At 39.4% G+C, this 27,609-nt stretch overlaps 1 protein-coding gene across 1 annotated transcript in view; it reads right to left on the bottom strand.

Annotated features, from left to right (window-relative positions):
* Positions 1–27,609, bottom strand: part of SHANK1 (SH3 and multiple ankyrin repeat domains 1) — a 317,095-nt gene that overhangs the window by 231,457 nt on the left and 58,029 nt on the right. The window contains exons 8-11 of the mRNA XM_063435485.1: positions 19,448–19,525; positions 14,870–14,936; positions 2,879–3,161; positions 672–835 (exon numbers count right to left, since the gene is read on the bottom strand). Of these exons, the coding sequence (XP_063291555.1) occupies positions 672–835; positions 2,879–3,161; positions 14,870–14,936; positions 19,448–19,525 (592 nt within the window). The remainder of the gene's footprint in view (positions 1–671; positions 836–2,878; positions 3,162–14,869; positions 14,937–19,447; positions 19,526–27,609) is intronic.

The following is a 27,609-nucleotide window of genomic DNA, read 5'->3' as shown; positions in this document are numbered from 1 at the left end:
TCCAATGACTAAGCATCTACATTTGTTAAACAGACTTCCAATGGTATCATCATGGATGAGTTACCAACAGGGTTAATTGATGGAATCAGTGTCCAGACGAAGTTACATTTACTAGTCTGCTCTTCTTGACTAACAGGGTTGTTCCTTAAAGCAAGGGTAGGCAACCTTCTGAACTCCAGATGTTGTGGACTTCATCTCCCATAATGCTCTTACAGCTATAATGCTGGCAAAGCATCAGGGGAGATGTCATCCACAACATCTGGGGTGTTGGTCATGGTCTGAGGTATGATATCTTATTCAGCTCTTTCCTGTAAATGAGCAGAGAGTGCCCCCCACAATTAGCCTCCATGGGTGTACGTGGATGGGTAAACTATTATATCTGAGGAGTGAATCTTAAATTATGAGTGTAGAAGGCCCTTATAAATATATCATTGTATATATCTGTAACCATGGTCCGCTAAAGTTCCCTTTAAGGTTTTATTGGAAAAAAAAAAGTCTGTACAAATATGTTTTGGTATAATTTGCTATTCGGGCCTGGCAGACTCTACCTCCAGAAGAACAATTAAACAGATATCATACAGTACACTTTTTTAACAAGTTCTTCAACCAGGTAGACAGTTCTTGCACTTTCCAAAACGTATTTCCAATGACGAAGCAATCATCTTAGTTACCTTTGACTTTTTCTCCTTTGCTGAGGGATATTTCACCTTCTCCTTGGGACTGATAGGGTTTGATGGCAACAAATGTACGCCCTGGGACTGCCGAATACAGCTTCCGTTTCATGCGGTGATTTACTGTTCCGCTGCCAGAAGGCTCCTTAGTGGAACCGCTGGAACTAACCAAAGAAAACAGTGAGAGATAGATTGGAATGTAATGATGGCCTAAACATCCTTCTGAGATATTATGTTATCCATTCTGGTTCTCACGCACAAAATATCTTTCAGGGTTATCCTCTATCTTGAACTTGAGAACACAACAAAGCATAGTGCAAAACTGGGCACTATGTAAATGATATTAAACTGAAATCATAATACTCATAGAGTGAGTAAAGTACATCTTATAACTATCCCACTAAGGAAGGATCAGCCCCTTGTGTGCGCTGGATCCAAATATGTATTGCTTGGAATGACTCACCACCAGCCTGAGTTACCACTTGCAACTTTCCTTTCGATAGTCAGTTAAAAATAGTTAGAAATACAGGCATTTAGAGCTTCTGCAAGTAAAATACACAGTTTCTGTTAGCTCCAATATTACTCCGAATTAGCTAAGAGTTTGCTTGTCTTTTCGACCACCGTATTGAATGATCTCCTGTTTCCAGTACTGCCCTGGGGTGTGATGTGGCAAATGTGCCTATGCCACGAGCTCCTGGAGGAGCGTGATAGCTAGCCTCCTGCCCAAGGACTGTGGACCTTGCCACAGAGACCCTTCTCCCTTCTCTATGTCCGCACCCGTTCCCCTTACATACATGTGACATGGACATGTTTCGCTCCGCCTCTTGGAGCTTCTTCGAGCAAAGTTGCAAAGCGGTAATCCAGGCGCTCACAAAAGGCTGATCCTTCCTGAGTGGGATAGTTATGAGTGGTACAACCACTTTATTTTTGTGAGTCCTGTACTGATTTCAGTTTGTATTATTATTGATAGATTACCCAGTTTTGCACTATGCTTTTTTGTGTTTGTTGTTTTTAGGTTTTCATGTTCAATATAGGGGATATATAAGTATATTTGCACATATTACACCTGCGAATATTTTGTTTTGCACCGTTGTTTCTTTTATTTTTCTAATCTGATATATGTCAATATCTGTATGGTTGCTGCACTGAAATAATATTTGTGCTTTTTTTATTTCACTATTGTGGAGTTGCTGCTTTCGCAAAACATGCGCATTGAAGTATATTTTGCACAACATATAGTATTTTGCACCACTGTTTCTCCCTAATTAGTCATTTGAAATAAAAACTCAGATTACAGTGCAAGAGAATAGGCAATTCAAATAATATAATAAATAATCATCTGGATAAAAATAAGTAGACATGTGCAGTTTGTTAAGTTCCAAATCGAATTTCGTCCAAAAAAAAACTCATGTTGATCAAAGTCACGATGAAATAAACAACATCATAAGGAAGTGGAAGTTTATGATTAAGAAGAAAAATAATGAGACTACCCATTAAACAATAATTATAATGTGCATAAGAAGACAGCCACAAAATCAAAGGGAGGTATATGTTAAAGGGACACTATAGGCACCCAAACCACTTCAGCTCACTGTAGGCCCCTTAACCCTGCAATTGTAATTATTGCAGGGTTACCTTGGAAGGTTAATTCCACCTCTAGTCGCTGTCTAGTACTTTATTGATGAAGTGGTCAGGGTGTCTATAGAGTCCCTTTAAATGTGTTTCTCTGTTACATATCCCGGTATGGAACTTGTTACAAACCAAGTTCTTTGTATGAAATTATTGTTCTACACTTTGTCCTGCTTCTACTGAGTGCAATCCTGAGAAGTTACAAATGGAATGCGATCTTACATTGTTACAACTTTTGATCTCAACACCTTGCTCTACATTCCACCATTTAGAGAAATACAGTTAGATAAGATTTGGATTGGTTTAGGTAAGTGGCTGAGAGAATAAAGAAAAACTAAAGACAGTTTTTTGCTCTAAGTGCCTTTTGTGAGCAGCTCAGCACCTAATCGTTGAATATGGGAATATTTGTAAAAAACAAAACAAAAAAAAAAAACACATTGCAATGAGTACACTTGGTTCCAGTGCAAACTACAAAGGGTTATGTTATAACAATTCCTCTTTTTTCCTGTTTCATTGATGGTCCACTCCCAAAACAATGTTTATGGTGAATTCAGGTCATGGACTGGAATAAAGAATACCTGGGACGCCCACGTGGCTGTTTCTTGGATTCTTCTGTATGACGACCCCTTGAAGGTGATCTACTTCGAGCCCCACGTGGGCTACTGGAGCTGCGTAAAGTTCCCCCTGAGGCCTTTTGTCCCTGCAGAGTGACAGTGTTGGCAGTGGAAGATGAGAAGACCATCCAGTCAGGCAGTGAAAGGCTATTGTCACTGTTGGCACGAAGAAGAACATGGGGTACGGAGAGAGCTTTTCCTCCTTCTCTACGATGGACAGCATAAGAAGGAGATTCCTGGAAGGGTACTGGAGAACATAAAGTGTCTTTATTAGAGATATTTCCTAATTTAAAGTGATATTGCCATAAGAAAACATGTTTTTATTTTTTAAGTGTTAATGTTCCAGTGGCTTCATGAAAAGTTAGTTCTTATATTCAAAAAGGGTTCAAATTCCTTTCCTGAAAATTATAGACTTGTGAGCTTAACGTCTGTGGCTAGGAAAGTATTTGAAAGGTTATTAAAGTATAATATTCAAGAATTCATTGAGAAGAACTTGGTTATCAGCAAATATCTGCATGGTTTTATGAAGCATAGGTCATGTCAAACTAATTTAATTGCATTCTACGAAGAAGTAGAAGTATACATCAGGGTGATGCAGTGGATGTGATCTATTTGGATTTTGCCAAGGCATTTGATAAAGTTCCACACAATAGATTAGTGTTCAAACTCAAAGAAATTGGTCTAGATGAAAATTCTTGTTCTTGGGTAGAACATTGGCTTAAAAAAACAGAACAGAAAGTTGTCATTAATGGTACATTTTCAAGCTGGACAGAGGTGGTAAGTGGTGTCCCTCAAGGTTCTGTTCTATTTAACATGTTTATAGATGATCTTGAAAAAAGCATTGAAAGTCACGTTTCAGTGTTTGCAGATGACACAAACCTCTGTAAAGTAATACAATGTGAGCAAGGTATTACTTTGCTGCATAGGGATTTAGATAGACTTGCGGGCCTGGGAACTCAAATGGCAGATGCAATTTAATGTAGAAAAATGCAAAGTTATGCACTTCGGGGTAAAGAATGCACAAGCAACTTATATCCTAAATGGTAGTGAATTAGGTATAACAACATACAAAAAGGATTTTGGAATTGTTATAGACAACAAACTATGCAACAATGTGCAATGTCAATCAGCAGTGGCTAAGGCCAGTAAGGTATTGTCATGCATCAAAAGGGCATTAATTCTTGGGATGAGAATATAAATTTGCCTCTTTATAAATCACTGTTAAGACCACATCTTGAATATGCACCTGGGCACCTGTTCTAAAGAAGGATATTATGGCACTAGAAAAAGTGCAGAGGCAGGCTAAAAAATTAATAAAATGAATGGAACATTTTAGCTATGAAGAAAGGTTAACATATGTAAATCTATTTAGTTTAGAAAAACGTTGCCTCAGAGGGGATATGATAACATTATACAAATATATCCGGGGCCAATACAAACCAACGTGTGGAAATCTATTCACAAACAGTACTATACATAGGACACAAGGTCATGCGTTTAGACTGGAAGAAAGAAGATTTAGTCTAAGGCAAAGGAAAGTTTTTTTTTAACTGTAAGGACAATTAGGATATGGAATTCTCTGCCCGACGAAGTAGTTTTATCAGAGTCTGTACAGATGTTAAAACAGCTACTAAATGCATATTTGCAAAAAAATATATATTCAATTATATAATTTTTCAACTGTACGGTAATAGTTTCTTGATCCAAAGATAAATCTGACTGCTATTTTGGGGTCAACAAGGATTTGTATTCCTAGTTTGTTGCAAATTTGGAACTGCTTTAAAATGTTTTTTTTTTCCTTCTTTTGGATCAACAGCAAAAAACAGATGTGAGAAAGGCTGAACTTAATGGACACATGTCTCTTTTCAACCTTTGTAACTATGTAACTAAGTAATTTACTAGCTCAAAATATTCACAAGCATGCATTAGCTTTTCTCTTCCTTGCTTGTTTGTGTTTTTATATCTGTAACTATGGTAAGGACTTATTTCTAGTTAAGAGGGGGTTAAGTAAATTAATGAGTCTACCATATCATCAGGCTAGAAATAGAATACATATATTTCTTTTAAATCCTTACAATTGTGTTTCCCAACACTTACTGAAATAGCTACATTTGAATGCAGATAGATTCCCGCCTCAGTTTTGACCATCCACATCCAATCATTTCAAGACATATCTCCCCGTTCATATCCCTTACATAAAAGGACAAATGACGTGTCAATGCTAATTCTACTACACAAGGGGAGGCCACAGCGGTCAGGGGCAAAGATGAAAATGTTGTACATGTTGCAACCACATAGGAACCAATTAAATCCCTTTGAGACCTAGATTTGTATCTTGACCCAGGAGATAGAAAACACCCTTTGACATTAACGGCACCAAATCAACTTTCATTTAATGAAGCAGTTTTGGTGTATAGATCATGCCTCTGTAGTCACACTGCTCAATTCCCTGCCATTGAGGAGTTAAATCACTTCCCAGTCACACCTCCCTGCATGTAACTTACACAGCCTTCCTAAACATTTCCTGTAAAGAGTTGTGAAGGAATGCACCTTGAATCCAAGGCTCAAGCTTGTAGGTGCCATAAATGGCTAGCCCAGTGGTTCCCAAACTGTGTGCCACTCCAGGGCACACAGGGGAGCCGCAAGTTATTATCCCGGGGCTATGATGATAACACCAGGAACTGTGCTCTCCCCTGGCGGCTCTGCAGGTTCTCCTCTCGTGAGCTCAGAGCATTGCCATGGTTACCACGGCAATGCTCCGAATCTCGCGAGAGTGAACTATAGAGGCTCCTGGGGCTGCTAGAGTTCACTGTCACCACCAGGGCTACCCCACTAGGACCACAAGGGATTGCAGGAAATGTAAGCAGACATCATTTTTATTTTTCATTTAAAAAAAGTATATATTTATTAATTTGCCCTCCTACCCCCACAGACCCCACACCACACAATAGCTCCCCCATACACACACACTGCCCACCCCATACACAAACACTGCCACCCATACACACAATTACCCCCATACACACAATTACCCCCCATGTACACACTTCCCCCCATAAACACACTGCCCCCATACATACAATTACCCCCGTACACACACTACCCTTAACACACACTGCCCCTGATACACACAATTACCCCATACACACACACTGCCCTCCCATACACACACACTGCCCCCCCACATACACACACACTGTACCTCTCCCACACACAGCACCCTCCACAAAACCTGCCCCCCCACACACACTGTACCCCTCACACACACACACACACACACACACACTGTACCCCTCACACACACTGCACCCACCACACACACAATGTATCCCTCACACAACCTACCCCCCACAACACACAATATACCCCTCATGCACAAACTGCCTCCCATGCACACACACTGCACCCCTGTACACATAAACAAGCGCCCACTGCACCCTTGTACACACACGCACACTGCACCCCTCACACACACACATTTTGTACCCCTCACACACATTTGGCACCACACACACACACACTACAGCCCCTATACCGGCAGACCCCAGGTAAGTTGTCAAACTGTTCTTAAACAGTTTGACTACTTACCTTGGGAGGCACTACTGACACCATAACCACTACAACGTAATGTAGTGGTTATTGTGCATGGACTGTTTCTTTAAATAATCTACTATTTCTACTCCCAAGATTAGGGGGCCAGTACATGCTACAGCGCTGTACATATATACAACCTAGAAAATTGTTTTGAACCACTGGGCTAGCCTATATTAAAATTGGCTAACTTGGACTCATGTAATGCTTTATGCTTAAATGAACTTTGTCCTACATTAAGTTCTCTTTCTTATAAAAACTAGCCCACACCGGAGTACTTCTGCTTATCTTTTAACATTTAAAAATATGTCTCTTCTTACATTCCTTTCCTTGAATGCAAGCACGTATCCTCTACTGTATAAAGCTGATCTCCCCCCAAAAAAAGCTAGAAGCAATTCTTATGGATTCACAACTATCACCACGTGTTGTGTGCCTTATTGCTTCTCCAAGCGCTTGAATTGATTTGGGTTCCCCTGAACATAATTAAAGGATGATTTATTCATGATAAATTTGGTGCCGAAACCCGGGAATGATGGTTCACTTATTCAGAACTGTCTCTGACTGTGAAATAGTGCTGCAGGAAGGCAACAAAAAGTGTTAATTTTTCTACCTATAACTTTCACTCTCGGAACAGTGCCTATTCTGTGTCCGGGTAAGTGTTGGACTTAAAAATTGTCATTTCCCAAGAACACATTTAAAGGGACATACTATGTTCTGGTGGCATGTCTTGTGAAAGTAGTTTACTAAAGAAATACGTCTGTGGGATCCAATCAATTCTTATTATCTGCCTAGTTGTTTATTTCCTGATCAGAATAAGAATTCCACAGGACAGATATATTGACCTGTGTTTAAATTGAAGACAATTTCTGTAAATAAATTCCACTAGTGGTCCTAAGTGTTTTACACTGAGTAAGTACGTTCTTGTCTTGACTTAAAGTGAGTAGCTGCATTTAAGTATTTTTGATGGGGAATTCACAGAGTACTCAGGAGGAATATACTGCCCTAACCATATTGAAACAACATAAGGGCAAAGAGGCAGTTAAAGATGTAAAGAAGCTTCTTAAGAAAGCTAGGGTACCTTCTGAAGGCTCTCAGGACCCACAGGTTTGTAATGAATTTGTAGCCAATTATAAAGGATGGTTAATGGATAACAATTTAGTTGAAGTCGCCCAGAAATGGCTTGATACTGCAGTAGATTTGACTAAATGTGGTTGTAGAGAAACCACTACTACTAATGTTTTGGCACCTTAGGATCCAGCTCTACAGCTATAGCCCCTAGTACCTCATACAATCCACCACCTTACCCTAAGTTGTGTCTCAAACAGACCCCTCAAGTCCCTGTCTCCACTACTAATCCAGTTACTAAAAAATCTTACTGGATTTGTCCCAGATGTGAATGTGCTAACCCTTGGTGGGACTCACTGATATTGTACAAGGTAAAGAGGAATCAGTGGAATTTATTTTTTTGCCAGCCTTCAGATAGGCTGGGAGTTGTTAGGATACTCTGAATCAGACCCCCTATCTGTCAGACACCTTGTTAACAGTTTTATGGATGGTTTACATCCCCTCCCCCTTGCGCATTGAATTACAGGCAGTGTGCCCTTAGTGGAGGGGACTCAATTAGTCTGATATAGTTAAAGTAGCCATGGGGGTAGAGGCTTATTCTAATACACACAAGAAACCAACAATCCTTATGGCTGTGACTGCCCTCAGACAGGCAAATAGCGGCCAGCAAGCAGAATGCTGGAACTGTGGTAGAAAAGGACACATCAAGTAAAACTGTAAATATCCTCCTCGCATCAAACCTGACAGTCAGAATGTAGCAGCAGGGTCCCCGCTTACTCCTCCTTCACAAGATACTGCTGCTTCCCCATAGGAAATTGACAATCCAGTGTCTCTGCACGCTTTAACTATTCCCGACATAGCTGGACCCTCTCCCACTGTTAATGTTACATTACCAGGTAATAGAACAGTCCCATTTCTGCTAGACACTGGGGCAGTCCAATCTATTGTGCAGGAGAAATATATATTTCCCTATGAGAAATCTGTTGATGTGTTCCATGATGCTACTTCTCTCATTACCAGATTGCTTGTCAGTGGTCCTTCGAGCCGGATATGAACCAGTGACCTGATGCCCCTGTTAATTTGCTAGGCAGTGATGTTGTGTCTGCTATTAATGCCAACATACAGTTCAGTCCCACTGGTAATGTGACTTTGACTTTGCCCCATGAAAATAACTATCTCATACCACTTGCCAGTTTGCTGGCAAATCCTAACTTGTCCAACCCTGTGACAGAACCTACAATTGACTTTACCTCAGTACCCAACTCTCCATGGGCAACGGGGAAGACAGACACAGGCAGACTCTCTGTGCCCCCAGTCAAAGTGACTCTCCTACCGGGCGTCACCCCTTCCTGTCAGAAACAGTATCCCCTTAGACCAGCACAAGATGACGCCATTTATCAGTCAATCCAGCACTTATTGCAGGCAGGTGTAATTGTCCCAATAAACGCCACTTGCGATACCCCCTTGTATCCCGTCAAAAATAAATAAGAGAAGGGGAAACCAGTAGTATACCGCATGGTACACGATTTAAGGGCAATAAATGCAGTGACCGAACTAATGGCCCCAAATGTCCCCAACCCTCATACACTGTTGTCACAGATTCCACCTTTGTCTAATGTGTTTACGGTCAATGATTTGGCAAATGCATTTTTTCTCTGTTCCCTTGCACCCAGACAGTCAATTCCTTTTTACATTTACACATAAACACAAACAATACACATGGACTGTATTACTCCAGGGTGCACAAAATTAATCTACTATGTACAGCATGGCAATGGTCCAAATTCTAGAAGCTTGGCCAAGGGCAGATGATGTTATATTGTTGCAATATGTTGATGATTTGCTGTTATGTTGCCCAGATCTGAAATTTTGTACAGAGCACACCCTGTCTTTACAAAATTTTCTAACGCAAGCAGGCTGCAAAGCTACCAAGGCCAAACTGCAGACATGTGTCCCCACTGTTTTCTTTTTAGGACACTGTATCTCTCATGCTGCAAAACATCTCACAAAAGACAGGAAAAATGCTGATGGACAAATTAACCCTCCACGCAGTCTAGCCCAACTACGTACATTTCTGGGCCTAGCCTAGCCCTTGGCTTCGCTCTGCAGCAATCTACATGCAGCCCTTGTATGATTGCCTCACTCATGAACCTTTTCATTTAACTCCTGAAGCAGAGGAAGCCTTTTACACCCTTAAGTTGCTTGTCACCATAGCACTGGGTCTCCCATATTATAGAAAACTCTTCACCCTGTTTTGTACCTAGCAGGCTGGTTATGCAACAGCTGTCCTATCTCAGGACCACGGTGGGAAACAGAGACCCATTGCCTATTACTCCACCAGGTTGGACCCTGTTGCCAGAGGTGCCCCTTCCTGTGTAAGATCAGTAGCTCTTGTTAGTGCCCTTCTGGACAAAGCCACTGATATTGTCCTAGATAATCTAACCATTTAAACCCTGCATGACATTAACAGCATTCTAACACAAGTTCAGCCCAAAAACATACACACTGCTAGACGTCTCAGGATGCAGTGTGCTCTCCTCATGCCTTCAAATGTCACTTTTAAAAGGTGCATGGTATTAAATCCATACACACTACTTCCCCTGGATTTAAAAGAGGGGGGTGGTGATTCTAGTTCTGATACAGTTGTAAATTCTCTGTCACCAGATAAGTTAGCTGAAGCTCACGTACCCCATAATTGTGCAGCATTAATGGCACAAGAGACAGCAGGTTTTTCGCATGTATCTGATTCTCCATTATCTAATCAAGAGTTTTTTGTAGATGTTCCAGATATGCTGATGAGAAGGGCACCTTCCACACTGGATATGCTGTAGTCTCTGCACATGAGGTAATAAAAGCTGAACCACTCACCCCTTACTGCTCTGCACAGGAGGCTGAGCTGAAGGCACTCACTGAAGCATGCAAACTGGCCTCTGGTAAGACAGCTAATATTTACACAGACTCTCGCTATGCCTTCGGTATAGCCCATGACTTTGGGCCTATATGGCGGGCTTGTGATTTTCTAACCTCAGCTGGAACCTCAATCAAGAACTCTAAAGCCGTCAGTAAGCTTCTGATGGAACTGATAAGTAGATACAGAGTACCTGAAATGATTGGAAGTTACAGGGGTACCCACTTCACTGGGGAAATAATGCAAGAAATAATGAAAGCGCTAGGGATCACTCAGGCTTTGCACACCCCCTACTACCACCAGAGTAGTAGGAAAGTAGAAAGGGCAAATGGCACTTTAAAGAAACAATTGCAAAGGCCATGCAAGAGACAGAGAGAGACAAGAGAGGCCATGCAAGAGACTCCCCCTAGCACTCTTCTCTATGAGATTAACCCCCCCCCCCCGTCCTAGAAGTTGTCTCCCTTTTAAATTATGTTTGTCGGTTGTGCCCCAAAGACAGGACTTTATTTCCCTCAGACACTCCAATTATAACATAACATAAGAAGTTAGGGCAGGTGCATGAACAAGTGTTTGATTCTATTCCAGATCCACACTCCAGTCCTACCACTTATAAACTACAACCTGGAGATTGGGGAGGGATAAAAATACACGTGAGAAAAGGACTTGAGCCAAGTATTGCTTACATCTGTAAAACTGGAAAGCAAGCACACATGGATACACACCAGCCACTGCAAACAAGTGCACCCTACCGATCCACCATCATGAAAGTGTATGCTCTTACCATTTACCATTGTATGCTCTGTTCAGATATGCTACTCTGACTTGAGGCCAGAAGATTATAATGCATGGCAGGGACCATGCAGATAGCAAAGGCTTTTAATCTAGATGCAGATAGCAAAGGCTTTTAATTTAAGCTCCTTTTGCCTCAACCCTCTCCTCAGTACTGAAAACGCCATACAGTTTTGTCTTATAGCTGTCCCTACCCCCATCTCCCTCTTGGAGAAGTACCTACATACCGCTAGACCCCATAAAAAGCTACAATTACATTATTATGCTTTCAACCCACTGGTAGGCAAGCCCCCTTTAGCCCTGGAAATAATTAATGTGACAGCCGCTGAACTATGTTGGTCTTTTTCATGTAATTGTTCAAGAGACCCTAATACTTAATCCCTGTTTTGCCCCACATGTTGGATAAATACCACAAATTATAGAGTCGTGAACACCACCATGAAATGTAACCAAACTCACCAAGTTATGAATTACCATCACCATGTCTATCTCCCTAAAGGATGGGCTTTCTCCTGTGGAAATGTTACTTATGCTTATGTCCCAGGTAACATTAGAGGAGGTATATAAACATAAATTTACAGGAACAGCTCTACTGAAAAATGGGTAATAAGTGTTTGGTTTATTAGGTACAGGGTGCTCTTAAAGGAAGAGAATCTGTTCCCATACCAGATATATACATCTAATTAAAAAAAAAAATTATAATAACAAAAAATGGAGAGGTCCCCCAGAGGAAGGCTTCACAGCCGAAACGTTAGGGTTTAATTTCTCCTGCTCTTGGTCAGTATACCTTTTTTAATGGGTTTTTGCATTTAGCACTTTACTTACATTGTGGTTTTGGTACTATATACTGGTTTAGCACTATACTATGCACTTTCTCTCTGCTATAATGATGCCTTGTATTTTCTATGCATGAATAAATACTCTTTTTATGTGCAAAACCGTGGTGTGCCTTGGGAACATTACAGGAGGTCCCTGTGCAATCTCACGCATAACCATGACCATGTTTTCCAAACCTGACCTAATCTCTGAAACCACCCAGCTACGCAAACCGCAGAGAGACAGGAGAGGTGTCAAAAACACCCTTGCTTCAGATTGTGACCCTGAAATCACTCTCTTATCTAATTCCGAATACTCTGCCCTTGCGTACGCCATGGTAGGAGTCCCAGGCTTAGCACTGTATAATACCCGAGTAATTAATGCCCTAGCCTGTTCAGTCGCCAAAGGTTTAAATGCATCATCCCCGGCCCTGGAGGAACTTCTAATGGATACCCAGGTTAATAAGAAAGCGATCATTGAGAATAGAGCAGCTATTGATAATTTACTGACTAAGGATGTGAAGCTGTTAAGGGTATGTGTTGTTTTAACTTCTCTGTTTATGGGACCATGATACACAAACACATACAGAACGAAATAAAGCAAGACACCGGGTTCTTTGAGGATTGGGATTGGACATTTGGACTGGGAACATGGTCGAGTTTATTGATTTAAAAAAAAACTGTGTTTATCATAATGGCGATTTTTCTCACTTTTAAACTAATTTCTTGTCTACGAACATCTATGTGTAAAACCAAATCTACTGTTGCTCGAACCTTAACCTATACGCCAGTTTCTCCTGCTTTTGCAGTCTACAGCACTTAACTGATGAAGAAAAATCTCCTTGGCTTGTTCTTGGGTTGCCAAGGTAACCATGGTGAAAATTTAATGAAAGTACCACAGGTGTGACTAGCACACCTGGAAATACCTTGGACAATTGGGTGACCCTTGGATCAAAAGAGGGGACTGTGAAGGAATGCACCTTGATTCCAAGGCTCAAGCTTCTAGGTGCCATAAATGGCTAGCCAATATTAAAATTGACTAACTTGGACTCATGTAATGCTTTATGCTTAAATGAACTTTGTCCTGAATTAAGTTCTCTTTCTTATAAAAACTAGCCCACACCTGAGTACTTCTGTAAACTGCTTATCTTTTGACATTTAGAAATATGTCTCTTCTTACATTCCTTTCCTTGAATGCAAGCACGTATCCTCTACTGTATAAAGCTGATCTCCCCCAATTAATGCTAAATGTAATTCTTCTGGATTCACAACTATCACCACGTGTCTTGTGCCTTATTGCTTCTCCAAGCGCTTGAATTAATTTGGGTTCCCCTGAACATAATTAAAGGGTGATTTATCCATGACAGAATCATCTAAAGTTTACACTACCTTTATTGCAAATTCTATTTAATCTTGAATTTCTTTTCTCCTACTGTTGATAGCCTTGAAGACCCTGCAGGGCCCTCCTTTGTGTGATTAGCATTATATCAGCAGAGCAGAAGATTAAAAATAAATTCTAACATAAGTTAACATCAGATTGAAAATAAAACCTTTTTTTCATGCAGGCTATGTAATTCACAGTCAGGAGAGGTGTAGCTTGCGCTGCATGGACAGTAACAAAAGTGATGTAACTCCTAAATGGCAGCAAATTGAGCAGTGGCACCGCAGGGGCATGATCTATACAAAAATTGCTTCATTTAGCTAATGTTATTTTGCTGATTACACTGTCCCTTTAAGTTATGATTATTCATCATGCATACTGTTCCCAATAAAATGGTGCTTCCAGCAATGTTTTTTTTGCCTCGTATGAGAAATTTAGCGCTGAGCAAAAAGGCTTTAACATTTCCCAAAATAGAAAGTTGTAGAGAACTAAAAACTGAAATACAGCATTAAATCTGAAATAGCCAAACTGTATTGTGGGCTACATTTCACAAATATCTTGTCAGATCTCCACAATCCATGGTTTAGTTAAGCCTTTAGCAGTACAATTAGGTAAGAGAATGTTGGACCTTTTCGTCCAACAAGTAAAGATTCCCTCGCCAGCATCGAGACCTCATAGCTGGAACATGGTTAGTACATCACCGAGCAGGGATGTTATAAAGATACATTTGTTTCCCATACTGAGTAAGAAACACCTGCGCCTGTATTACATACCTGTCTGTGCCTCACCTGCCGTTCTCCCTGATCTGAGCAGAAAAGCCATGGAATACTGACTGAGGTGCATGTTACAACTGTTACAGCAACCTAGAACCTTTCGTAACTTAGTAATATTTTATCTGCAATAGTATACTTTTGTTAGTTATTCAGTTAGCACATTGTATAGATGGAATAATTAGCAGATTACAGTAGAGCCGTGAACCCATTATTCAATTAACTCCACAAAAGACAGACCTCAGACCAAATGTCCAGTGATTAGGGAATTCGACATTTAGGCCAAAGTAGCCGAGACGGGGAAAGCTGTAGGAAATAGCTGGGTGTATTATTCCTGTTTCCCTATTTTAGCCTACAATTTGTAATTCCCTGCTCAGTTGAACTGAAAATTTCACGTTTAGTGATAAATCGTGCAAGTTTGACATACAATGTTATTTACTAAAGTGTCTTATTGGAAGCAAGGCTTTAGGCACTTTAGTTAAATGGGTAATTGCGGAGAGATGAGAAGGGAATTTTAGACCTCAATCAGACAAGCTAAAATACAAGACAAGTTAAAATAAAATGCTGAAGTGTTTTTTGTTTTTTGTTTTTATATTCGTTTATATTTGCAGATGTATGGCAGAAAAATATACTCACCCACATCTGTGTCTCTGTGACTTTTTATTAATTCTCCGAGCTCAAAATTTCCTGATATAACAGCAACCTGCAGGAAGACCAAAGAGACAAAGAAAGATACATTGAAAAGTTACGAAAGCTTAGATAGAAAAAAAAAAAGTCAAAATGTGTAGTAAAGATAGATAGAAGAATAAAAATAAAATATAAATTGCGAAAATAAAAAAGACATAATGGAATGCAGCAAATGAGCATTTGCATAGTTTACGTAGAGATATCTGGGCCAAATAACAATGTGCATTGGGTTGTGACAAACCACTCTAAATTATGCACTATACACTCATAGCCGGGGGGGGAAGAAAGAAATTAAAAATAAATGTATAAAAAACAGTCCCTGTTTTGTAAAGCATGGAGGGTGGGCAGCACGAACAGCTTAAAGGGACACTCCACTACTCAAATATATTTTTGAAACCGCTATTTCGGAGATAAACCCCAAATGAAACATGCATGTATTTAATTATGAATTATAATTTTTTTGTAGAATATCTAAAAACAGCTTGCAGAAGTTCTCTTGTCTACTGACTTTGCAAGCCCTCCTATTCTAACCCCGCCCAGACTTTCTGTGTCTGTCCAATTACAGACTTCCCAATGCAGCTCGATGAGAAGTCTTTGTAAGACAGGTGCTCTGAGCAATTGTTGCCTCTTGAGTTTAGTTCTACTGAGCTGAACAAACCAGGAAGTAACAGGACTATCTTAAACTCAACCATCTTAATCATTTTAAAAATTGTGTGACTTCTTACCTATAGTCCAATGGGTGCCTCTCGCCACCTCCACTGAAGCCTACTTAGTTAAGCCATGCAGTGCCAGGCAAGCTTATTGTCAAGAGTGTCAGCTGATCCCTCTCAGTCAATAGATTAAGTCCTGTACCTTCAGGCTTTGCTCAGACAGAAAGCTTTCAGCTTTCTGTAGGCAGTAGTGGAGGCAGGAAGCAGCACCTGGCAGATCCCAGGTAAGAAGTTAAACCATGCTTAAATAATTTGGCTACTTACAAGGAGAGAGGAGCATCAGGGCAATTATACCCACTAGAGTGCGCTGTAGAGGTTATGGTACTTGGAGCAAAATATGACTTGCGTGTTTTTATTGATTTCTTAAAAAAAGGGGTAGGACTAAGACCACGTGTCAAAGCCTGGATTTACCCATGGTTAGGGGGCCCATGTCTTAATAAATGCGTGCCCCCTATTCCTACTGATATCTCTCTAGCAGTGGTAAAAGAAAACTGTGCACTTAAAGTATTAGTCCTCTCCTCGCTGCTCAGGTTTACATGTTCCTCTATACTAACGAGGTGGATGATGTTACGTACCACATTACAGTGCACATCTTTTCTGTTAAACCACCCAGAACAAAGCTCCTGGGGTCCCTTGGGACTTAGGGACCCAATTATAACTGCTCGCCCTGCAGTTTTCACTAAAATATCAGTGGTGAAGGTGACAAATCTACTCTAATGTTTTAGGCTCATGAGCAAATAAATCTCTTAAGGTTGGAAAAACATGACACAATAGATTAATAGATAAGATTGCAGGTTCTTATCAGCAGACCTGCATTATTCAAAATAGATAACAAGCAATTTCTTTTTTAAGGCTCACTAAAACACAATTTTGTTTCTATTATTGTACATTTAGTGGCCAACTAAAAAATGAGCTTTTATTTTAATCTGAATGCATATAGGATCATACGAATATCAGATTTGCAGATGAAAGTCAACAGGCAGTTCCCTAAAAAACGCTTTTCATGCCCCAAAGGGTGCTTACTTATAAGCAGACATCTTATTTTGTATTGTTTATACTAAGCCACTACCCCTCTTATATTCCACTAACAACCTGTGACAGTCTTTGCAGAAAAAAAAGTTATCTGCAATCCCCAGAGTCTTCTTGGGTTCTGTACAGTGACCTATTTTCCCCTTGGCCAAACAACATTGTTTCTAGTATAGCAAGGAGAGGCCCATATATCTCAGCAAATGTAATTTATTTTATAGTCAAGAACTCCTGCAGGATATTAACTTCAATACCTTGCCAAGTCTCCAGCAGTGTATTTGATAAAATGCACTGAATTCCAGCCAATACACTCATCGTACTAGTGATACAATGACTTTCACATCCAGACACAGCAGTAATGAAATCTCCCTCACATACAAAATAGACAAAATATCGAAACAATTATAGCTACAATGAATCCCTGAGTGTTTGTTCAAAGAGAAACTAATTATCGAAAATAATACCATCACATTTCAAAACCGCCAAGATTATATCCAGAAGATCACTCTGTAGGCCACTGAAATCTCCGTCTAAGTAGCCCCCTGCAAACAATTATCTGATTCTCTTTCTAAGAAGCTGTCATACCTCCCAAGTGTCTCTTTTCAGGAGACATAGTCCCTATTCAAAGTCCAAATTCATCTGTTCCTCTGTTCTAAGAAATTAGAAATAATGTCGTCTGCATGTATACACTGCATTCCACAGAAATACAGCTCACTGCTGTATCTTTAAACTATGTGCTTAGAAATTAGATTGTGTGTACAGAATACTGTTTTTTGTTCTAAATGATTTGTTCAAATATGGAAATTACTGTATTATATGAATTTTGTTAAAATGTCCTAAAATAGCCCCGTCTGCTAGTCATAACATCAGCCACACACAACCTAAAGCAACTTTGTCACCTTTTTGGGACTTTGCATATTTTGCAAAGACCCCAAATGGTGACTGCTCCACTTGCAGGTCCGGGGGAGGAGGGGAAAGTATATTCTTCCGTGAGATCCTCTTCAGCTCCTGGTCCTTCATCTGCCAGGATCCGATGTCAGCGACGATGTCAGCGCATGTGCGAGAGTACAATACTGATGTCTATGGAGAATCCGGAGAGAGAAGGCGGAATCATCCATAGAAATACATTTTCTTCCTTCACTAGTAATGGCTGGGGGCTTGACAAGGCTTCACAAAATGTAGTCCCATCTTTTGTCAAATTTGTAAAGTGTAGGGACAATACATAAGGAAAAGCTGTCCCTATTTTGTTTTATGATATCTTTCTATTGGATTAGAATCTGAGTGATTTCGGAGAATCTTTCCGAGCATTTCATAAAGAGTTTATATCTCTGAAACACTTGTGGGCTTTTTTGTTGTTGTTTTTTTTTGAGTGGAGGGTGGGACTGTTTCTTTAAAAAGCGTGCCTCTGAATTTCCTACCTACTTGACATTTCTATTCTTTGGGTATTCGAAGACATTATAGAAAAAGTATAGTTACAAAACGGATCCCCTATTATTTAATTCATTATACTGCATTTAGGATATGCAAAAGAAAAGAAAAAAAAATACATTTTAAAATGACACAATTACCACATTTGTGCAGCAACTCCCTCATCGTGAGTAGCTCCACCCATAAGGAGCTTTCAAACTATCCCCCCAAAAACCCTGTCCTGGAGGCATTTTATAAATAAATAGTCTATCTTCCAGCAGCTGTTCAGCTCATCACATAAGTGTTATAGCTTTGTAAATTGATAGCAGCCATGCCACGGCTACTATTATGATGCACACTGTCCTGGTCATAGTTTAGTGAAACATCTGTCCGCAAAGTCTATCTTTGCTTAAAGGACCACTATAGTGCCAGGAAAACATACTTTCCTGGCACTATAGTGCCCTGAGGGTGCCCCCACCCTCAGGGTCCCCCTCCCGCCCGGCTCTGGAAAGGGGAAAAGGGGTAAAACTTACCTTTTTCCAGCGCTGGGCGGGGAGCTCTCTGCCTCCAATCCTCCTCCGTTCCGCCCCGTCGGCTGAATGCGCACGCGCGGCAAGAGCTGCGCGCGCATTCAGCCGGTCGCATAGGAAAGCATTTATAATACTTTCCTATGGACGCTTGCATGCTCTCACTGTGATTTTCACAGTGAGAATCACGCAAGCGCCTCTAGCGGCTGTCAGTGAGACAGCCACTAGAGGATTTGGGGGAAGGCTTAACCCATTTATAAACATAGCAGTTTCTCTGAAAAAAATGGGTTAACCCTAGCTGGACCTGGCACCCAGACCACTTCATTAAGCTGAAGTGGTCTGGGTGCCTAGAGTGGTCCTTCAACAGGACCAAAACCCAGCTTTATTTTTTTCTCATAATATGAACGTCGCTGACCCAGTCAGTCTGGAACTGAATATTACATCTGTGTCAGACAGTTTTGTGGCTCTGTCGTATAGATTCAGCAAGTTGGTCTAGGTAAAAGCTCCCCCTGTAACCATGCAATGATACATTTAGCTGTTATTAATATTCAATGACAAGGTTCTGAGGTGGCAGCCATCTTGTAATTTTCAAGTTGTTTTAAAATGGATTCCTCCAAGGCTGTAAACTTAGACTGCTAACAGGCATCCTGAATTAAGCTTCTTAGCTTTCTGCATTTTAATGAAAAGTGCAGTAGAAATGCGATATATATATAAGGCCTGACTGATGATGTAAAATGCTTAATGAAGTTTGACCGTTTACTTCTAAATAATTACCTATTAATACAATAAAAAAAGGACCACTGCTGAATTTATTAAAAAAATAATTGAAACAAAATGTAGGACATTTGAAAACATACCTGGAAAGGTGTCTGCCCACTGTGGTTCTTTATATCTTTCCTCGCTCCGCGGTACAAAAGAATCCGAGCGCTGCTTTCCTGGAATATGGCAGGGGAATAGGATAGGGAAAAAGCCAGAAAAAAATCATTAAGGTCCAGGCTGGCAATATTCTCAAACTGCTATCTTGTAACAAACTGTCCAAAATATGTGTCACGTTAAAAAATAAATAGTGATATATATATATATATATATATATGGATTGGGTTAACCGTATTAGTCCAGTAGACAAGATGCAAAAATACCAGTATTGCAGTTTGCAATTATACCTTTTCTATTGGACTAACTTAATACTTAAAAGACAAGCTTTTCAGAGTTTTTGCTCTCTTCCTCAAGTCTGAAGCAATATTGATCAATACGATCACTCTCGGGCACCTCTTCTGCTATTTGTGACACTCCACTACCCCTCCCCTCCTCTATCAACATTTTAAGTGTTAAACTCTATCATATTGATCAGTTTTGCCAGGGACCTGAGGAAACGGCAATGTTGTAGTATTTTGTAATATAAATATATATATATATATATATCACATTTATTATTAATATTGTAAATGAATGTAAAAAGAAGGCCAAACTAGCATTGTTTACACTAAAATATCATATTAATATTAAGAGTTACTTAAAGGGTTACTCTATGCATCATAGATGCACTATAACTGCTGTAGTGGTTATGATGCCAAGGGCACCCTGGCTCGGTTCCCCGGTAATGGGGCAAACCATTTAGCAACTGTTTGCCCACCTGCCTGGGCTCCCGCAGGGCTCCAAACCACCTTGGTGGTCTGGACATGCTGCAGAAGCCAGAATCAGAGGCCTTTGCCATCCGTTGGCTGAGAGTGTCAGATGTCTCAGTCAGTGAATTACAATCTGTTCAATAAATTCACAGAATTGACATTAGCCAGCCCAGAACTCTAGTGACATTCTAAATATGAAGCCAGAGGTATGTGAAGTTTATGAAGGTATGTGAAGAGGTATGTTTTATATATTTCATTAGTATTGTTGTATTATTATAGTCTATATACCTTTATGGGCTTTCGTTTTTCTAATCATTCGTTATCTTGTATTTTTTTTATTTTTTTTGTTTTTTCTTCATGGATTGGGACTTTCGGGCTTTTATGCCTGTGGAACACCATACAATATCGGAACTTTTCACCTCTGGAACGCAAACTTGAAAATGAGGCTTGGAACCCGGAAGTTCCTCATGAGTGAACACAGATGTCGGAGATCTGACACGATTGACGTCCGTTATGGCGGGAATCTATCATTTCATCATTTAAAAAGCAGACGGAGGAGAGTATACTGTACATCTTATTTTGCCCCTGAGGAAGTCCTTATTCAGGACGAAACGTGTTGGGCAGAGAGACCAAGGTTACAATTATTATTTTATTGTTTATTGTTATTATTTTGTTTATTTTAATGTTTTTTATTTTTATTTAAATTTATTTTAAAGGTTGGCATTGGAGCTGGACTTCTCTGAGATTTGTGATATGCTGGCATTTTATTTCGTATCTTGTGAGTGGAAATTTGAATAAATTATCTTGTCATCTGTTAAATTGGTGCACTATGTCCTTTGTGTCTCTCCTCTATATTTAAGGTTTAAAAAGAAGATATTGACCTTCACTGAATTCTAAAGAAACCTTTTTCTGTCTGCAATTTAATTCCATCCTGTGAGTGCATTATATATTTGCGCACTTTATGGTGTTTTAAACATCCTACACCATCCTCTTTGTTATATTGTTTTATAGATTGTATTTGTTTATATACTGCATTAGAAGACTGAAGGGATCTTCTTACAATCTTATTTGGGGTAAATTTTATTTTATATTTGTTTACCCACTGGGGTGCACGTGTGTTATATATATTTTTTTCTGTATGATTTAATCACACCAGCAGGCAAAGATAGTTGCCAGTTACATACTGTATTATTTCCTTTTAATGGCCAGCAGAGGGCAATCTAACACCCCCAATAAGCTTATGCTTTAACTCTACACAGCAGGAAATTTGGAGAACTGACAGCAGAAATTTGAAATAAAGGTGAAAAAATTTAACTGCAAAACTAACTGAGCAGGATTTATTTAGAAGTTTGGCTTTTTATTACTCTGAAGGTGTAATTCTCATAAAAGTTCTCTACAAATGCTGGTTGAGTGAATACCTTAATGAGCGTGTTAATTCATTATGAGACGATGATTTATGAATAATATAAATTCTAACACATTTGTCTATATACTGTATATATCTTGCCTGGCCACTCACAGTTTCAGCAGGATTGTCAGTCACAGGCCTAATGTATGGACAGCCCTCAGGCACAGTGCCACCGGTCCCATGTGTCTACACATTATGTATCAACATATTGTCTGTATATTGTATTAGTAGATTATCTACACAATATATTTGAATATTGTCTATATGCTGTATTAGTAGATTGTCTAAACACTGTTCTAATAGATTGTTTATATACTGGATTAGTAGATTGTTTATATACTTTATTAGTAGACTGTCTATACACTGTATTAGTCGATTATTTATATACGTTATTAGTAGATTGTCTATACACTGTATTAGTCGATTATTTATATACGTTATTAGTAGATTGTCTATACACTGAATTAGTAGACTGTCTATACACTGTATTAATAGATTGTCTTAACACTGTATTAGTAGATTGTTTATATACTGTATTAGCAGATTGTCTATACACTGTATTAATAGATTGTCTATACACTGTATTAGTAGATTTTCTATATACTGTATTGGTAGATTGTCTATACACAGTATTAATAGATTGTCTATACACTGTATTAGTAGATTTTCTATATACTGTATTGGTAGATTGTCTATACATTGTATTAGTAGATTGTCTATACACAGTATTAATAGATTGTCTATATACTGTATTAGTAGATTGTCTCTACGCTGTATTAGTAGACTGTTTATATACTATTAGTAGATTATCTATAAACTGTACTAGTAGATTGTCTGTACACTTTATTAATAGATTGTCTATATAATGTATTAGTAGATTGTCTAAACACTGTATTAGTAGATTATCTATACATTGTATAAATGGATTGTCTATACACTGTATTAGCAGATTGTCTATAGCCTGTATTAGTAGATTGTCTATATATAGTGATGTCCCGAACTGTTCGCTGGCGAATAGTTCCTGGCGAACATCGCTTGTTCGTGTTCGCCACGGATGGCGAACACATGCGCTGTTCGGTCCGCCCCCTATTCGTCATCATTGTGTAAACTTTGACTCTGCCTGTACCTCACAGTCAGCAGACACATTCCAGCCAATCCGCAGCAGACCCTCGCTCCCAGACCCTCCCACCTCCTGGACAGCATCCATTTTACATTCATTGTGAAGCTGCATTCTTAGTGAGAGTAGGGACAGTGTAGCTGCTGCTGATTTGATAGGGAAATTGATAGCTAGGCTAGTGTATTCAGTGTCCACTACAGTCCTGAAGGACTCATCTGATCTCTGCTGTAAGGACAGCACCCCAAAAAGCCCTTTTTAGGGCTAGAACATCAGTCTGCTTTTTTTTTTTTATGTGTAATGTAATTGCAGTTGCCTGCCTGCCAGCCTGTGTGTCGGGCTCACAGCATATACTGTGCCCACTTGCCCAGTGCCACCACTCACTCACTGGTGTCACAATAACTTTTTTGACTGTAATATAATAGCAGTCAGTTTACTTCACTAGTGTGCGTTTCAGGGCCTGCCCAGTGCCACCACTCACTCACTGGTGTCACAATAGCTTGCATTTAACAAAAAAAAACCTTTTTGGACTGTAATATAATATCAGTCAGTTTCCTTCACTAGTGTGCGTTTCAGGGCCTGCACGGGCACAGTGTCACACCAGTGCAACTCATATCTGGTGTAACAGTAGTGTACATTTAAAAAAATAAAAAAATAATTTTGACTGTAACAGATTGAATAGCAGTTAGTTGTCTGCCAGCGTGTGTGTCAGGCTCACAGCGTATACTGTGCCCACTTGCCCAGTGCCACCACTCACTCACTGGTGTCCAATTAGCTTGCATTTAAAAAAAACGAAACTTTTTTGACTGTAATATAATAGCAGTCAGTTTCCTTCACTAGTGTGCGTTTCAGGGCCTGCCCAGTGCCACCACTCACTCATATCTGGTGTCCCAATAGCTTGCATTTAAAAAAAACTAAACTTTTTGGACTGTAAGATAATAGCAGTCAGTTTCCTTCACGAGTGTGCGTTTCAGGGCCTGCCAGGGCACAGTGTCACACCAGTGCAACTCATATCTGGTGTAACAGTAGTGTACATTTAAAAAAATATATAATTTTTTTTGACTGTAATAGACTGAATAGCCATTAGTTGTCTGCCAGCGTATGTGTCAGGCTCACAGCGTATACTGTGCCCACTTGCCCAGTGCCACCACTCATATCTGGTGTCACAATAGCTTGCATTTAACAAAAAAAACTTTTTGGACTTTAATATAATAGCAGTCAGTTTCCTTCACGAGTGCACGTTTCAGGGCCTGCCAGGGCACAGTGTCACACCAGTGCAACTCATATCTGGTGTAACAGTAGTGTACATTTAAAAAAATAAAAAAATTATTTTTGACTGTAATAGATTGAATAGCAGTTAATTGTCTGCCAGCGTGTGTGTCAGGCTCACATCGTATACTGTGCCCACTTGCCCAGTGCCACCACTCACTCACTGGTGTCCCAATAGCTTGCATTTAAAAAAAACTAAACTTTTTGGACTGTAATATAATAGCAGTCACTTTTCTTCACTAGTATGCGTTTCAGGGCCTGCCCAGTGCCACCACTCACTCATATCTGGTGTCACAATAGCTTGCATTTAAAAAAAAAAAAAAACTTTTTGGACTGTAATATAATAGCAGTCAGTTTCCTTCACGAGTGTGCGTTTCAGGGCCTGCCAGGGCACAGTGTCACACCCGTGCAACTCATATCTGGTGTAACAGTAGTGTACTTTTTTTTTAAAATACAATTTTGACTGTAATAGATTGAATAGCAGTTAGTTGTCTGCCAGCATGTGTGTCAGGCTCACAGCGTATACTGTGCCCACTTGCCCAGTGCCACCACTCATATCTGGTGTCACAATAGCTTGCATTTAACAAAAAAAAACTTTTTGGACTCTAATATAATAGCAGTCAGTTTCCTTCACTAGTGTGCGTTTCAGGGCCTGCCCAGTGCCACCACTCACTCATATCTGGTGTCCCAATAGCTTGCATTTAAAAAAAACTAAACCTTTTGGACTGTAATATAATAGCAGTCAGTTTCCTTCATGAGTGTGCATTTCAGGGCCTGCCAAGTGCCACCACTCACTCATATCTGGTGTCCCAATAGCTTGCATTTAACAAAAACCTAAACTTTTTGGACTGTAATATAATAGCAGTCAGTTTCCTTCACGAGTGCACGTTTCAGGGCCTGCCAGGGCACAGTGTCACACCAGTGCAACTCATATCTGGTGTAACAGTAGTGTACATTTAAAAAAATAAAAAAATTATTTTTGACTGTAATAGATTGAATAGCAGTTAATTGTCTGCCAGCGTGTGTGTCAGGCTCACATCGTATACTGTGCCCACTTGCCCAGTGCCACCACTCACTCACTGGTGTCCCAATAGCTTGCATTTAAAAAAAACTAAACTTTTTGGACTGTAATATAATAGCAGTCACTTTTCTTCACTAGTATGCGTTTCAGGGCCTGCCCAGTGCCACCACTCACTCATATCTGGTGTCACAATAGCTTGCATTTAAAAAAAATAAAAAACTTTTTGGACTGTAATATAATAGCAGTCAGTTTCCTTCACGAGTGTGCGTTTCAGGGCCTGCCAGGGCACAGTGTCACACCCGTGCAACTCATATCTGGTGTAACAGTAGTGTACTTTTTTTTTAAAATACAATTTTGACTGTAATAGATTGAATAGCAGTTAGTTGTCTGCCAGCATGTGTGTCAGGCTCACAGCGTATACTGTGCCCACTTGCCCAGTGCCACCACTCATATCTGGTGTCACAATAGCTTGCATTTAACAAAAAAAAACTTTTTGGACTCTAATATAATAGCAGTCAGTTTCCTTCACTAGTGTGCGTTTCAGGGCCTGCCCAGTGCCACCACTCACTCATATCTGGTGTCCCAATAGCTTGCATTTAAAAAAAACTAAACCTTTTGGACTGTAATATAATAGCAGTCAGTTTCCTTCATGAGTGTGCATTTCAGGGCCTGCCAAGTGCCACCACTCACTCATATCTGGTGTCCCAATAGCTTGCATTTAACAAAAACCTAAACTTTTTGGACTGTAATATAATAGCAGTCAGTTTCCTTCACGAGTGTGCATTTCAGGGCCTGCCAAGTGCCACCACTCACTCATATCTGGTGTCCCAATAGCTTGCATTTAACAAAAACCTAAACTTTTTGGACTGTAATATAATAGCAGTCAGTTTCCTTCACGAGTGTGCGTTTCAGGGCCTGCCCAGTGCCACCACTCACTAATATCTGGTGTTCCAATAGCTTGCATTTAAAAAAAACTAAACTTTTTGGACTGTAATATAATAGCAGTCAGTTTCCTTCACATATCTGTTGTCACAGTAGCTAGCTTTTTAGATTGTCTATATAAGATTAGTAGATTATCTATAAACTGTATTAGTAGATTGTCTTACACTGTATTAATAGATTGACTATATAATGTATTAGTAGAGATTGTCTATACACTGTATAAATGGATTGTCTATACACTGTATTAGCAGATTGTCTATATCCTGTATTAGTAGATTGTCTATACACTGTATTAGTAGATTGTCTATATACTGTATTGGTAGATTGTCTATATACTGTATTAGTAGATTGTCTGTACACTGTATTCATAGATTGTCTATATACTTTATTAGTAGATTGTCTATATACTGTATTAGTAGATTGTTGTCTGTACACTGTATTAATAGATTGTCTAAACACTGTATTGGTAGATTGTCTATATACTGTATTAGTAGATTGTCTGTACACTGTATTAATAGATTGTCTATATAATGTATTAGTAGATTGTCTATACACTGTATTAATAGATTGTCTATACACTGTATTAGTAGATTGTCTATATACTGTATTAGTAGATTGTCTGTACACTGTATTAGTAGATTGTCTATATACTGTATTAGTAGATTGTCTAAACATTGTATTAGTAGATTGTCTATACACTGCATTAGTAGATTGTCTATATCCTGTATTAGTAGATTGTCTAAACACTGTATTAGTAGATTGTCTATACACTGTATTAGTAGATTGTCTATACACTGTATTAGTAGATTGTCTATATCATGTATTAGTAGATTGTCTAAACACTGTATTAGTAGATTGTCTATATACTATATTAGTAGATTGTCTATACACTGTATTGTCTATATACTGCATTAATAGATAGTCTATGCATGGTATTAGTAGACTGTCTAAACACTGTATTAGTAGATTGTCTATACACTGTATTAGTAGACTGTCTAAACACTGTATTAGTACATTGTCTATATATTGTATTAGCAGATTGTCTATACACTGTATTAATAGATTGTCTATATATTGTATTAGTAGATTATCTATACAGTGTATTCATAGATTGCCTAAATACTGTATTAGTAGATTTTCTATATATTGTATTAGTTGATTGTCTAAACACTTTATTTATAGATTGTCCATACATTGTATTAGTAGATTGTCTATATACTATATACTGTCGCAGCCATAGCTAAAACCGGCCCCAGGGCGAGCGGGCCACAGATCTGTTCACTGTGGGTCGCGGGCCGCATATTTGACATGCATGGTCTACAGTATCTCAACAAAATTATATTTAGCTTGTTAACCCCCTTAAGGACACATGACGGAAATATTCTGTCATGATTCATTTTTATTTCAGAAGTTGTGTCCTTAAGGGGTTAATATAGCAGATAAATATAGCCCCATCTATAGCTCATTCACATGATCCATTTCTGTCACATGACAGAGCTGCTCTGCTAAACTCTGACATACATGTGAAAAATAAAATCAGAAGTGACAGAAGACTCCAGCTGAGGCCACACCAGTGGCACAACCAGGAAACAATTCAATGCTGGCAGGTTCGAGCTGCAAACAGGCTAAGGAGCCAGCGA

The sequence above is a fragment of the Pelobates fuscus genome, chromosome 11 (assembly GCF_036172605.1).
Source record: "Pelobates fuscus isolate aPelFus1 chromosome 11, aPelFus1.pri, whole genome shotgun sequence".
NCBI lineage: Eukaryota > Metazoa > Chordata > Amphibia > Anura > Pelobatidae > Pelobates > Pelobates fuscus.
The sequence above is the reverse complement of the archived record's forward strand: the minus strand, read 5'-3'. Positions and strand labels throughout refer to the sequence as shown.